Source organism: Nicrophorus vespilloides, unplaced genomic scaffold (assembly GCF_001412225.1).
Source record: "Nicrophorus vespilloides isolate i.1.1-1 unplaced genomic scaffold, Nicve_v1.0, whole genome shotgun sequence".
In the NCBI taxonomy this organism is placed as follows: Eukaryota; Metazoa; Arthropoda; class Insecta; order Coleoptera; family Silphidae; genus Nicrophorus; species Nicrophorus vespilloides.
The window spans coordinates 618-17,218 of NW_017098074.1; the positions used below are offsets into that span (position 1 = coordinate 618).

A 16,601-nucleotide genomic window follows, 5' to 3' on the forward strand; every position below is an offset into this window, starting at 1 on the left:
TAGAAATAAATACCTAAAACAGGTATACAAATTAAAATCTAAGTAAGAAACAAAAATTTACAAGAAAAAAAAAATATCAAAACACAAATAATAATAATATATAATATATATATATAATAATAATAATATGAAAAATTAAATTATTGTTTCGAATTTTCTTCAACAGATCTCATTAATAGAATATTTATATATGCATATGTATATATTTATAATTCAACGTACTATAAACATTAATTCAATAATTAGAAAAAAAATAATATATTATTTATATAACATGTATGTAGAGAGAGATATAGTTTAATTTTTTGAGATAGAGAGAAGGGGGAAATGGTAAATTTCTTTCATAATTCAACGTTACGTTTTTTTTTCTTCTTCATTCTGTATTATATTAAGCTACGACGTTCGGTGGTCGAGGGTGGGCCTCAACGAAAGGCATGCCTCCACCCAGAAATTTGGTCGCTCCAACATGCTCTTCCACAGAATCATCTCTTTACCAGTCGCGTCCATCCAATCCACACCTTTCCCATAGTGTTTCCCTTCAAGAAACGAAAAGTACATTAAAGAAATTATTGTAAATTATTTGATTTCTTGATTTACCTGTTCCTAGCGAGAATCTTACGCCTCCTAAGAACTCGTTACTCGCCAGACGATCGTGGTCCCAAACTGTTAATTCCAAAGATCTTTCAGCGAGCTCTTGCAGAGTAACATCATCGTAGACGAAGGTGTGATTCCAGACTGGGTTCACGGTACGCCTTGTCACCGAAGTCTTCTGCTTTCCGCTCCTTCCTTTATCTGGCAGTAAATAACTAAAATTTATGATTTAATTAGTTAATTGTAACTTGTTTGTAAGTTTGTGAAATTAACCTTTTGCAAAACGGATCCGATGTTCCATTGGCTTTTACAGCTGTCAAACTCTTCGCTTCTTTAACGAGGACGTGCAGCGCGCCTCTGGACCGTTTGCCCTTCTTGTGCACGGTCATATCTGGAGGCACGAACTTCAAACCAACCAAAATATCACCCTTGAACGAAAGGATATCATCGAACGGTTCCGTCTGAAAAAGGAATTACATGTTGAATGTGGGTTTACTATGTAATTTTAGTTAGTGCTTCTTACCCTTTCTTGTAGATTATACCACATTGGTGTAGGATCATCGAAAACTTTATTCTCTAAAGTCATCATGACCTCGCCCAAGAAGTCGTTTCTGCCGAACATGTCGGAGTGCCAGACAGTTAGCCACAGTGTGCGCGTCTCTAAACCGTTTAGAGAGATGTGGAACTTCAGGCATTCGTCGAAGACGGGGTTCAAGGTGTGCTTCTTCACTTTGGTCTTCCTCTTGCCGCTCTTCGATTTATCCGGAAGCAGGTACACCTTCACGTAGGGATCGGAGCGGTTACGTTTCGCGTCCACCGGCGCCAAATCCTTGCACTGCTTCACATTGATCTCCAAAGCTGCGGCCTTGTAGTTGTACTGAAGACCGAATTCCACTTGTCCGCGAACTGTTACAGTGCCGTAGCGGCCTTCCCCAGCTCCAGAATAGACGCTCGCCATCGAATCGGATCTCAACTAAAACACAACAATTTACTCATACGAATTACTTATGATTTATTGTACTTACACCTAAACTGGACAGGCTACTCCTCCTATGCAACGTGGCCAATCGATCTATGTCATCCTCGTTGTGCCACTCTTGACTTCCAATCACTGCCCTCTTCGACTTGTGCGCCACCGGACTTGGACTCGCGCTCTTCGACGACCTCGAGGCCAGCATTGGCGACGAGTGCGCCTCCGATAAACTCACTTCATCTGCAAAACATTCAATAAAACAACATTACTCCAATACACATGGCCAGTGATTCACGCAGCACACAAAAAAAAACCAATACAAACTTATATCGGTTTGCTTGAAACACAAAACTATAAATAATTATTTATCAAAGTATAGTTAACTCGAAACGCTAAGGTGACTAAGTCTTTCACAAAACAAAATAGCAGCCTCGTATTTCCATACCGAAAACATGGAATCTAATAACCGTACATGGTAAAATCTCGTATTGTCTAAGTAAGGATACTCTTTGTACATTGATATGCAAAAATGTAAGCTGTGTCTCCGGAGACAAGAAAGCGGATTGCGCCAGAGCCCAAGTCTATTTATAAAGTGAAGATTAAATTCCGTTTTGTTCCCATGGGTCTAATAAACAAAGCAGTTTTATTGCGAGCTGCACCGAAATTCTTCATCCGCGCGAAGAATGCAATACATTTAAAATATGTTACATCATGATTAAATTGTATTCTCGTATGGAAATGAATGATAACATTGTGCAACATCAAAAACCAGATGTTTGTTTCAGGTATGATATGTCCGTAGGGTGATCTGGGTTTGTGGTGGATAGACCTGGTCGCCCGCAGCGGCCAACATGAAACGCAATTAAATGCTGCGGCCCCTTAACTGTAACAGAGCGCAGAGGGTGGAAGTTTAAGCTGTCCGCGTATACACGTGGATAATGGGAAATGGGAACGTTCAGCTGGCATCGGACAGGGGAGGTCAGAAAGGGATAAAGTCCGTATCAAATGCGACGCAAGAGGTCTTTGAGGATTAATAATGGGACTGACTGTGTGAGGTGGTTTTCAAAAAGTTATCAAAACATAGCTTTGTCGATGGAATCCTCTTAGATATTATTACGTTCATGGAAACCGGAGACTTTATGTAAGAATCAATATGTTAAGTTTTCTCTTTTTTTCGATCAAGTAGCAATGAAAATAAGCAATCTTCTTTTCTTCTTAGATATTTGCAAATAGCGTTTGTATGCTCAAATTTACCTGCATTTAACAACTATTTAAAAGTTAAGCACGAATGTCGTGGGTAATACATGAATTGGTGATCCAATACCAACTAATAAATGTGGCAACATAATTGTTGTCTGTAAATCCACATCATTATTGTTAAATTATTGTCTAAAAACCCTTAACTGTAAAACTTTTTCTTTTTTTTTGCGCCATTAAATAACTCATCATGTTTCTGGCTAAATGAGCTGAAGCTCACATGTACGCCACCCCTTAATAATAACACCATTGTATCTGCATATCTACACTGAATAAAGAATTTTAAAATTGAATTGAACATAATTGTTATTTAACTATAAATTTTCAAACGAATTAGTGATTCCAAATAGGGAATACCAAATTACACGGAAACAAACAGGTCTAAACTATTAACGTTAACCAAATTATTCAAGAAGGAGCTCCACATTCTAATTATATTTCGACGAATATCGAACGGCCATTGAGAATTCAAATATTCTTCGTCACGTGGCTTAAAACTAGCGTACTCAACTCGGATTTTAAGCTTCAAAAGGATTACATATTACTATGTTGCATCAAAAAAAAAACGACCGGTAATGCGAAATTTTAATAATCCCACTGGATTTAAAATAAAATCGATGTACACATTCTTCACTACGAAATTCTATCTAAAAATTGGCACGCTGATGAAAAGGTTTCCAATCGGGTCTCGTTAATTAAATTGGAGATTTTAATTGATTCATATGCGTATCGTTTCGCTTTTCTCTCGTGCGAAACTTTGTGGAGCAGCAAAAAAGAAAGAGAATTAATTGAATCATACACGTGTGAGATTGACCGAGATTCGGAAGTGCAGCAACAAACAATGATGGCGCGACAAGAGGTGAAAGTCGTTGTAACTCCAAAACTAAACTATGTTTTTTCTTTTTTGTAGTAAACGGTGTAAAGTTGAGGGAACGGAAAAGAAATAGCAAAATGCATTTATAATAAATATTTATAAATATCGTCGGCGCGTTGCGTTTCGTATCCCTGGGAGATGGAGAAAGTTGTTTCGCTACTACAATTTTGTTTGTTGCGCGCAACGATGAATGGGAATGATCCTGAGAACAAGGTGAACTATTGCCGTTTAGGATTTGATATTTCGTTATTGTATTTGCTGCATTATCGGTTTCCCTGCTTTCTACTCGTAATTTATATATTTATATTTACACATTGCGCATCTATCTTTTACCTGCAAGGGACGAATCGTTTTGTTTTGGTTCTTCTACTCTTTGACGCTCTTCATAAGCCCTTTCCGTTTCAGGCTCATTCTCCGGTATAATCGGTATGTTTTCATTCAATTTGCGTCTCTGAAGGGTCGAGGAAACATTAAATAAATAAATAACAAAGGGATTATTGTTATACCCTTGATAAGTCCACGACAACAAACTCGATGTGATCATCTTCCGAGTCGGATGAATCGTTATTGCTGCAACAGCAGCAACGGAAACATCGATTCCGCGATTTCGACGAATCTTTCTCCGTCTTCAAAGAAGTGTTGAACGTGGAATAACTCGAAAAGCGTCTTTTGGTGTAATTGATCAACTCCGCCATTATTTCATAACGTTTCAATATATTCACGTCGCGGTTTACACTGAGAGAACCGTTTTTTATTTTTGATATTTTCGAGATTAATAAATGTCCGGTACGGTTTCCGCCTTTGATAAATGGTGAAAAAAAAAACTCGAAATCTCGCGCGCACGTTTCCACTAGGAACAGAGACCCAGTTTTCGCGCGAAATGATTAATCGTCGACCATCATCATCATTCGTTTTCTGGTTTTAAGTGATACAAACTACCTACGGCCGCAACCAAAATCCATTACTAATCCGTCGCTAATTAAAACTAATGTCTTCGTTCCACAGAACGCGAGGACTTTTCTGGTGTCGATGCACTCTTTAGAAGACATCTTTCATGTTCAGATATTAACACACATAATACGAAGGCTTTGTTAACGATTCCTGATGACGATGCACTCTGTACAATCGCTACAAGAGAATCATCTTTACCGTTTTAAAATAATGTCTTGTTTCTATAGTATATAAAGATTTTATGTATCGTTTTTGGCTCAATTAAACTAAGAAATAAATAAACAATCATACATAATGTTTCAACTTTGAATAATAAAGCTTCAAGAAGACTGGTTTATACTCTGATCTATCCACAAATCAATTAATTCTAAGAACAGAACATCGGAAATTTTTCTAATAACAGTACTAATAAATTGCACGAAATAATCATCAATTCAACATCACGTTTATTTCTTATTAATTTCCAATATTCTCCAATCTTATTGATAGACCTTGCATATAAAATACGTGATTATTGTGCAATGTCTTCATATTAATATAATGTTATGCTGATGTTATGCATTACGTGGCGTGTATGATGTGGTACGAGAGAACCTATGGAATATTGTTGATCGAGACATATCAATTACCAGAGGCGTATTATTATATAATTTCTGATTAAACATTGAATCCAATTTGAAAAACTTAATAATTGAAACAGTCATTATTAATTGAAACTTTTCAATAGTATTAATTGTATATTTAAATAGTTGAATGTAGTAATTAATATGTGATTTCTATCTGGCATATTGTAAAGTATGTTAATTGTAAGATAAATGAATGCAAACTCATGACAATAAAGAACCACAATTTGTCATTTATCTTATAGATTCAATCAATTTCAAAGAGTAATTATACTTAAAACATATTTGTCTTTCATTCTTTTACATCTTTATGAGATCATTATATTTCTATCAATAACCATTGAATTCTTAAAAAATCCAATATAAAAATGAAAACGAATTCGCTTCGAATTACCTCCTTTACTTTCCATCTTCTGTAGATTTGTTTTATTTATATTTCTTTTTGCATCCTCCTCTCGCAGTACAGAATACGTATAATATCTCTTCCACCTCTGCGCGTTTCATTATCCATTTATTCATTCCCAAGGACTCGCGACCTGTGTTTTCTCTAATTTCCTTCCGCTTGTTTACTGCCTCTTCTGAGGCATATATTTCTCTCCATCTGATCCATCAAGGTTGCCATTACAACCTACCCGGATCGGCGATTCGAAACCACCGATGCGTGGGAACACGTACAGATAAAATCCAGATCGCTTACAAACACAAAATTTACTTATTTCTATTGTACTTCAAATACATTACAAGTACACACAACTGGATATACTTGCAACAGTTTCGAAGCGATTATTTCATTTATAATTATCGTATTTCATATTTTTTTTTTGTAATAAAATCGTATTACCAAAAACATCTGAAATAACCAAGCAACGAAATAAATAAATAGCTTTGATACAAATCAAGGAAGAATAACAAAAACAATATTGTAGTAAAACTCGTGGGCTTTGAAGAACGAACTAGTTATTGCCGAGCGGAACGGAATGTCTCGTTTTATGCGAAGAATAAAACTTCAATAGAAACGGAATATTCTTTGATGGGGCTAGAAATGCTGCTCTCGTTTGGGTAAGAAATTTACTTTTTTTTTCTCTATCTCTGTCTTTGGACAAAATATATATAATTGTTCTTTCGTCAGTAACGAGCCCCGATTCTCGTTAAAAGCAGATTTGTTTTATTGAACAACATAACATCTGTATCAATAAGTTCGTAGAATGCCATATAGATGGCGTTTCTATCGACAAATCCATATGATTTTTAGGAAGTACCAACCTTTGACGCCTGTCAAAATTTCATGGCAATCTGACGTTTAGTTCATAAGTTACATCGTTCTACAAGGTATAATCGGTTCTACATCGAGTGTCAGTCTTGAAGGAGACTATGTTCATGAATAATGTCGAATATTGCCCAAAAGTTTTTGTTGTACTGGTAATAGTACGAACTTATTGAGTGAGGTGTTATGTAAGTATAAAGTTAATAGATTATACAAATTCCTTCCTATTTAATTGTTGTTCTTCGATTAATCACAGGTTTACATTTTACTATTTCTCAATAAATGAATAAATTTTACTATTTCTAAATATTCTCAATGAATCCACCACTACATATACTACTTGTACATATGACCTAAAATAGTTGTCCATGAATAAAGCAAATTTTAAAGTTACAATAACTACCAAATTCAATAAAAATTGACTACCTCATGAAATTTGTCTAAAATTATCATACTTTTAATAACTATGATACCAAAGTTATTAAAAGTATTTTTGTCCAATTTTTTCCAAATTTTGTCCAAACACTAACATTGAAATAATTTATGACTCGATGTATTTCGAACTTTTAATTTGAAATTTGTAAAATTAATCCATACTTTGCTTTATGCAAAATAAAAAAAAAATCTTGCGTTCAACAAAACAAACAACGAAATGGAAATAAGCAAATTTTCTATATGCACAAGAGATTAAAGCAATTGAGATAAGAATATGTGCGAATTCATAAAAGTATACACTCTAAATATAATTTAAGCTCTGTGAAAACAAAAGCTTATACATATGAAAAGTGGATTCTTTTTAAACATTAAATAAATATTGTTTTTCATACTTTATTTTATTTTCTAACTTTCAAACGTTTTTTTTATAAAGTAATTGAATAAATCTTGTGGATGGAAATTCCAAAATGATTGATTTCATAAAATTAATAATAATTATCTATTTGTTTTATAATACAAATCTAAGGAAGTAGAAGAAAATGAACAATAGCTAATGAAAGTACAAAGGAGAATTAAAACTTTCGGTTTTGCAGTTGCGCGCATAAGATAGAAATTATTAATTGGATCAGACGTTTTCGAGATACAATGTCAACAATTAGCAGTCGCAATGATGGATAATTCATCGAACGTGCACTTGTGGGTGGTATGAATTAAACAATTCCTCTCCATTTACACCGCACGATCCATCGTCAAAGCTATAATATTATCTCTATATGAAGATATGATTAAAGCAGAAAATGAAACGATTGCATTTCGTTTTCAATTCACATTTATGTATGAAATTTTGAAATGCCAGCTCGACGCTATGAGTCACATTCGTATTATGATGAATCACCATTATCAATATCAATTCGTTCATGAAATATTCATGATCTGGTCTTAGGCAAGTTCCGAGAACCTCTTTCGATGATTACTTTGAATTCATCTAATAGACAAATTATACTTTGAAGACATGAATAGTTTCTATTTCAAACGCAATTTGTTGTTGTATTTATTTGTGATTACATCAGAAATGATCTTCCAGTAAAAATCTTTTGATTTTCACGTTTTATTTAATTACTCTATCTATAATCAGGCAAATTCGTTAGATCATAGAATATGTATATTGCTGATGAATCTACAACTTCTTTGGGTACTCTATTTTGTAATATTATACGCTAACATAGTGGTGAGTTCTCAATGAAAACATGAAGTTCTTTGTGTGTGTAAAGAGAATATTTCCGGATCAAGTTACCACCTGACTCCTTCGAGGGAAGCCCTTTGGATGCTAGTAAATCGAACACCATTGTGCTCCGCCGACGTTGCGATCAAGGAATAAAGAGGTTGTCTCTCCTCGCTTTTCGGTCTTCAATAGTAAAACGGTGCCTTATCAGTTGACTTTCCCTTTGTGCATCGGCCGTCGTATAGAAATTGTTCTGCACGCTCGAAATGCGGCACGGGTGTACCGTTAGAATCAATGCGCGTAAAACACGGTTTCCAGATAAAGAAAAAATAAATATAGGAGGAAGCAGGCATTGTATACCAGCTAATTACCAATTCATTGTTGTTGTATTACGCAAACACTGTTACCTTGAAGCGCAGCGCCTTACGTAGACACACATTATATACCTCCGTATGCAAATAGGTTTTCTCCGATTTCTGCACGCCCGACGGATCGAAACCAATTATTTTACAGTAATTCGACGCAATCTTTCCTCTCTCAACTCAACTCAACTCCCATCGACATCGCTTCTTCTGCTGGCGCCACCATCTGAAAAACACTAATCGAGTTTGGAATACTGAAAGCAGTAGTAAAAATTTGTTTTGTTGATTCAAGGACTCGGCAATGGATTTGCCATTGAGTTACACGTAAATATTGTTGCTTCTTACAATGCAAACAAAAGTGCATCTAGCGATCCAATTTCGAAATATAAAAGCTGATATAATTGGAGCTCACGCCGCAATCAAAGTATTTGAAACTACGTTTATTTAATGAAAATATGTTTAATATAGATTTTTCTAATAATAGCACCATTAATGACAAATTATAATCGATTAGTATGAAAGTTTAAACTTGTCAACTTATACAAATGTGTAATGAAATATCCATGACATCAATAATAAAATAAGTGTATGTTTCTCATGTCAACGACTTTATTTACATTTTCGTCAAATATGGCTTCAATGAGAAAGGGTTCTTCTTTCAAGAACATAATAGTGTCCATGACAACCGTAGCATAACAAATTAGACTTCATCATGGCAACGACTTTATTTACATAGCAATACTAAACAACGCAGTTAATCTAATTCAATGGAGGATTAAATTGGAATGGTCACAGGTAACGAAAGTTAAACAATATGCGACACGTGCTACATATAGAGTGGTGACCTGTAACTTTAGCATCATTAGCCACAAAACTGAAAAATCTCATATACAATAACCAATAGTTAAGATAAACGTAAAGACAAACGAAGAAATTATCCTAAGATTTTAGATTTAAGATGTCCATCATTATTCATAAAGAAATCAAATTGAAAACTTCTCTTGAAAGAAACAGTCTTAGTTACCAAAAGAAGAATAAAATCTACTTGGAAAGAGGTTAACAACCTGACAACTATAACGTGTCAATTAACTAAATCTAAATTTAAGTTCTGACCATCAACACATAACAATTGCGAAATTGACAACATGGAAATAGTCGATGCAACAAAATAATTCCGATCGTTAGAAAACAATAAAATATACAATACAACAGTTGCAATTATAGATTGCAGCCATTTCATTGGCTTTATCTATGTTCCGGGAAGTGCGGAACGTAAACCGTGTATCTGTTTCCTTGTTTGTTTCGGCTTTGAACAAATACTTCGCAATTACTATTTTATTTTTTATAAATCTTTCGTTCAACGATTGAATCTAATTTATTTCATTCGTCCGCTTCTGGGAAAAAGGATTATAAATATCGCCACTTCCAACTGCTAATACTCATTTATCCAATGGTAACAATATATTATTAATCGAATCTTATCTAATCGTGTGTCACTAAAAATAAATGTACTGCATTTTCCTTCGGACCGTTATCCGAAGCCTTGGATTTTATTTATTATTTTTTCTCTTTATTACCGCAAATATTGTTTATTGCTACGCAATTTATTCAATACGAACATTGGAACAGTTTCAATTAAATGAAAACATAGAAGATTATTAATTTATATATTATTTATAAAAAAAAACTAGAATAATTAGAAACTAAAGTTTCTCTAGTATAATCACAGTTTTATTATTGGTTAAATGTACACAATGATACATAAACACAGTTTATGCTTCAATAAAAAAATCACTATCTGTAGACTAAAAACTGTGTTTTCTATTTAATTCAAATCTTGAGTTAATTTTGGGACACCCTTATATGTGCTATTATTCTCTTTTCATAAGTTGATTTTGAAATTTATGCTGAAGATTTTATTGAAATATTGAACTGACATAACAAGAAGTTCAACGTAAATGATGACAAAGTTGAAGAGCCTTAACTAAAACGAAACACCAAGATATATATATGCTTTGTACTTAGCTATTTAATCAAAACTTGAGTGTCTTAGGTTATTTTTATTCTCTTTTCATAATACCTCACTCAAAAAGTTCCTAGGATGACATATAGATGACGCCTCAATCGACCATATGATTTTTAGGAAGTACCAACCTTCAGACGACGCCTGTCAAAATTTCATGGCAATTTGACGTTTAGTTCACAAGTTACAGTGATTTTAGTGACGCTACTTTTTTAAAATAAATGAATAAATCTGAATTTCGTGTGTTGCTAAAACATTACTTTTTGATGAGAAAAAATACCGTACAAGCAAAGCAATGGATTCATAAGTGTTATGAGGACTCTTCTCCGTCGAGACAAATGGTAGAGAAGTAGTTTGCTGATTTTAAACGAGGTCGTACAGACACAAATAATGGTGAACGCTCTGGACGCCTAAATTCGGCAATTATTGCAGAAAAATAAAAAAGTCCACAAAATGGTTTTGTCCGACCGTAAATTGAAGTTGCGTGAGATAATTGACAACCTGAAGCTATCAGAAGGCAGTGTATCCACCATTTTTCAGGAACATTTGATCATGAGAAAGCTTTGTTCGAAATGGGTACCGCGTTCAAGTTCAAAGTGTACCAAAAACAACGAGTTGATGATTCCTTTCAAGCTGTTCCGCTGTTCAAGCGAAATAACACTGGATAAAACCTGTATATACCAGTACACTCCTGAGTCAAATCGGTCTTCAGCTTAGTGAACAACAAAGGGTGAAAGCCGTATTTTGAGGGCAAAGATAAATCGTTTTACAAGAAAGTTATCGAAATGTTAGAGAAGCGTTGGTATAAATGTGTCACTTTTTAAGAATAAAGTTGATGTTGTTGATGATGTGACGTTGATGAATATTGCCCAAAAGTTGTTGTTTTATTAGTCATCCTATGAACTGTTGTTGATTTTGAAATTTATGCTGAAGATTTTATGGAGATATTGGTCTCACATAACGAAGAGTTCAACATAAATGATGACAAAGTTAAAGAGGCTTAACCGAAGCGGAACACCGAGAAGTACGAAAGTCAAGACATAATGAAGAATAGGTCCAATTAAAGACCGAGCAACAACTACACTTTATCCTTCTGCTTCTACCGACAAAACACTTGTATACTTATTCCTAACAACAAAAAAAAAGTTTATTTTCACTAAAATTGTTGCACAAATTCATTGGACTTTGCAATTAACTACTTGTATTTCCATATTTAATTACGTTTCTTGCCAGTTCGACATTGTTGATTTTACCGATTCGTTCCACATCAAGCAACGTGATTTATATCAGAAATAAATCGAAATTACATGCGACTTACATTAAATAACATCGGTTTTGCAAACATCTAAAGTATTCCACGTGCATCAAATAAAAACGTGATATCCTTTTTCATTGTGACAAAAAAAATCTCATGACACAATTGAACAAAAAAAAATCATTTACTTTTGTATAAATATTAATTGCATTAGTTATAATGCAATTATTGCTCATATTTTGTTTGCGTTTCAATAAATAATAAATGACCCAAATAATTGAGTAACAAATATTAATTATACTGTTAATTCTATATGCATACAAATAATATATTGTACAAAATCCCTTTCATTATTTATTATTTGTATTTTATCAATTCGTTTTTTGACAATTATATAAATAAAATACGTGGAGCTTTCAATTTAATTTTAAAAAAACCTAATTAATTTAATTCCTCAATTATCAAATATTTTCAATTCAACGATTGGAATTCAAATAGTAGAGAAAGTTTGTAGATTCACTATAGTGAATTATCATACAAATGCACAATTTGTTAACAACGTTTATTATACAATGTATGTTACAATAACATAACATTGACCCTTCTTTGAATTAGAAGGATAACCAAATTTCTTAGAAAATAATTATGTTTCGAATACATTCTAAAAATTAATCAGTGCTAACCAATAGTTTCGAGGAATGTGGTGAATTGGAATAGCCAAAAAATAGAAATTCTCACTTTCGTGGCTCGCCGTTCATTCAACATTTTGTCCAAAAGTGAAACAAAACAAAGCAACAGCAAAGAGAGAAATAAAAGAACACCTCCTGTGTTCCGGTTGAGATAATTACATTCCGAATGTTAGACGCAATTCCTTTGTGTGGAAGCCTCGTGCACTTACGGAAGAGACATGAAGAACAACGACGAACAAAAAAAAAGTAGTCCATCTCCGTTCGTGGAATTTGGAAAGTCTCTGCAAATATGCAGCCTCTCACGAAACATGCGCTATGATGCAGTCGAAACCAAAAAGGTGGTGTGCTTTTTTGTTGTTGTTGTTGCTTTTTTGTTGTTGTTGTTGCTGTTAAGCAATGGGAGTGCGTGCGTTTTCCGGTTCCGGGTTAACCGACAATTAAATGAATGCGACGGACGAAAATAGGGTTCGCGTGTCGAGCGAGCATCATCACCAACAATTTCCATTTTCATCCCGACTCGAAAGTATTGATGGTGATAGATAGCATTCTCATCCTGTTCGAGAAACACCGAATACTGAAGACTTTCCCAATGCTTTTCTCGATGCGCATCATTCGCGTAGTTGGCGGAAAAAATATTAATAAAGGTTGTTAACTGGTTGTTATTGGCCACCTCATAAGTTATAATATATTCGGTATGTAAATAAATCGAGTGGCGTGTGGTGAAATGTCATGGGAGAGGCAGACATACAACTCACACACACATACAAACACATATTTATATACGTATACGTGCAAAACAAACGCAAACTACAAAACGCCAACGCATTGTTTTATTAAATGATTTTGCACGCGAATTGTGCTTAATATCATTATTTATTCTTCACGTTCTGGGTAATAAAAAAAAATGACAAACGGAGACTGACCAATAATAATGTCGGACTTGTTTCGCGATTTGCAGATCGAATCGACGGTTTCCCAAGAAAACGGACGCTGCTGCTGCTGCTCTTTCTCTAAACCGTGCCCCGTAAATGGTTTTTATCGGCAGCTCTTTACAACAGGAATCGTTATTTCCGAACCATATTGTTCCGAACACATTTCTATTTCCAAGACAACAAATGTTCAGGATTTTCCACCTACATTGAGAATTCACAACATTATTTCTATATTTCCTTTAACAGTTTTCTTTTCAGTTCCCAATATTTTTTTTTCGTTATATAAGACTTTGAAATAAGAATTTAAGGAAATTCTTTTCTTCTATTCAGTTTACATTTTGCAATTTCTTTCTTCATCTAAGTATTATTATTATTAACTTTATATGTCAAGTTAAACTGGAAGAGCATTAGATAGAAATATTGATATTTTTTAAATAAATTCACAAAAAGGAAAAAAAAGTTTTTGTTGTATTTTTTCTCAGTTTTCAATTTTGCAATTGCTTTCTTCATCCAAGCATTAAAAATATTCGATTTTATACTAATTAATTATCTACTGCAATTTAAACTAAAGTAGTTTAGGTGGAAATACTGAAATTATTTAGTAAATATATTCAAGAAAAAGATGAAACGTTTCTGTTGCATTTTTGCTCAATTTCCAATTTTACAATTGCTTTCTTCCTCTAAGTATTAAAAATATTCGATTCTATACTAATTAGCTGTATACTGCAATTTATACTGAAAGAGTTTAGATATAAATACTGGAATTATTTAGTAAATATATTCAAGAAAAAGAAGAAACGTTTATTTTACATTTTTGCTCAGTTTCCAATTTTCCAATTCCTTTCTTCATCTAAGTATTAAAAATGTTTGATTCTATACTAATTAGCTGTCCACTGCAATTTAAACTGAAAGAGTTCAAATAGAAATACTGGAAATATTTAGTAAATATATTCAAGAAAAAGATGAAAAGTTTCTATTGCATTTTTGCTCAGTTTCCAATTTTACAATTGCTTTCTTCATCTAAGTATTAAAAATATTTGATTCTATACTAATTAACTGTCCACTGCAATTTAAACTAAACGAGTTTAGATAGAAATACTGGAATTATTTCGTAAATATATTCAAGAAAAAGATGAAACGTTCCTGTTGCATTTTTGGTTAATTTCCAATTTTGCAATTGCTGTCTTCATCTAAGTATTAAAAATATTCGATTCTATACTAATTAATTGTCTAAAGCAATTTAAACTAAACTAGTTTATGTGGAAATACTGAAATTATTTAGTAAATATATTTAAGAAAAAGATGAAACGTTTCTGTTGCATTTTTGCTCAATTTCCAATTTTGTAATTGTTGTCTTCATCCAAGTATTAAAAATATCCGATACTATACTAATTAACTATCTTCCACAATTTAGACTTTATTTTAGGCTGAAAGAACTTTACACACAAATATTAAAATTATTTAATAAATTAATTCACAAAAAAAAGAAACTCTTTTGTTGCATATTTTCCAATTTTGCAATCGCTTTCATCAACTATTATTTCATTCTCTAATGAATAACAACTATCTACTAGAAGAAAGATTCAAGTTTCTTCAGATAAAAATACTGAAATTCACGGAAGAAAAGAAACGTTTCTGCTCCAATTTTGCAATTGATTATTTGATTAATTATTGATTTATTTCATTAGACTGGAAGAGTTTTAAGTAGATAAGAAAAAAAAACTTCAATGCAATAAACATACACAGATTTTGCACCCAAATTCACAATAATATTTACACAGTACTGATTCATTTCAATTAACACATAATATTATTACTTGATAATTTTACGATAATAATTTCTTATATAAATATTTGATTAAAAAAATAATAATACAATTTTCAAACGTTTCATAATAATTCTAATAAAAGAATTTCTCTTTGGAATTTCAAATTGGACAGTTCACTAGCATTATCTACTTTTTATTGTAAGTAAATTTTATTACAATTCTTTGAAAAAATAAACATTTTAATCGAAGAAAACAGTAGATATCTTAGATAAAACAGACTGTTTTATCTCCTAAAATCAATATTGATTCAGTCGGTACTTGTTTTATTCAAATATTTACTAAAACGCGTGTATAAAGATAGATTTTCTCATATTTAATAATACTGGAAAAGCATAAATACAAACAAAACGTGTCAACATTCTAGAATGATGATCATCCAAATAACCCAAAAGAAACAATCTTAAATTGTGTTAAAGAAATTTGAAATGATAATTAACTGATTTTTCTTAAATTTCTAATTGGTTAATTATTACTTATACCGGTGTTTAAACTGATTATATTGTAATTAACAAGACAAATTTATTTTAATAGTTTAAAGTTAAGAAAACACAAATTTGCAGACCAAATTTGATAGCAAAAAAATAACTAAATCTTTGATTAAAAAAAAACTACATTAGTAGAAGAAACATTTCTTCTGCCTTTATTTATAGTTTTTATTTCTGTAATGATTCTGTAATGATCTGTATACCCATCTGTATCCCCAACTTACGAATTCCCGACTTACGAACTCCCGGACTTACGAACAAAATTCAGAAAGTTCTAACTTGTAACAAGGATATATAGTGATAAAAAAAATTAACTGTCCAAACAAAAACTGATAATTTCTTTAATAAAATATAATATTTTTGGAAGATCTGTACTTTCTGTTTTGTTCCATCGTTCTTCATTAAATAATTGTGATGTCTACATTGAAAAACATTTGTAAGTATTTTGTTTATTTTAATGTTACATTTTTTTCATATGTATGCAGTCAGTAATACGGAATTTAACATATATAAAAGTAAAAACCATGATAAAGGTTCCAACTGACGAACAAATTCGACTTACGAACAACCCTTTGGAACGGAAGTAGTTCGTACGTCGGGGGATACCTGTATTATAATTTTATCATTGTATACTAACTAATTATATTTTAGCACTTAGTCTGCAAGAGATGTAAAAAACTGGATTTAAGAACACTGATAAATAAATAAATTCACGAAAGAGAAGAATAAACGCTTCTGCTGCACATATTTATTTATATTTTTTTTTTCGTCTTTGCATTCGCCTTCAAAAAGTCAACAAGGTTTTACGTTTCATTGTCGAAGTTTAGTCTGGGGAT

The 16,601-nt window shown here is 32.6% G+C and overlaps 1 protein-coding gene across 1 annotated transcript in view; it reads right to left on the reverse strand.

Moving 5' to 3' along the window:
- Positions 1 to 279: 279 nt before the first annotated feature.
- Positions 280 to 16,601, reverse strand: part of LOC108561614 — a gene marked incomplete at its 5' end in the record, with an annotated part of 39,181 nt that continues 22,859 nt past the window's right edge. Inside the window, 5 exons of the mRNA XM_017919637.1 lie at positions 280 to 536; positions 598 to 806; positions 865 to 1,052; positions 1,115 to 1,564; positions 1,617 to 1,804. Of these exons, the coding sequence (XP_017775126.1) occupies positions 394 to 536; positions 598 to 806; positions 865 to 1,052; positions 1,115 to 1,564; positions 1,617 to 1,804 (1,178 nt within the window). The remainder of the gene's footprint in view (positions 537 to 597; positions 807 to 864; positions 1,053 to 1,114; positions 1,565 to 1,616; positions 1,805 to 16,601) is intronic.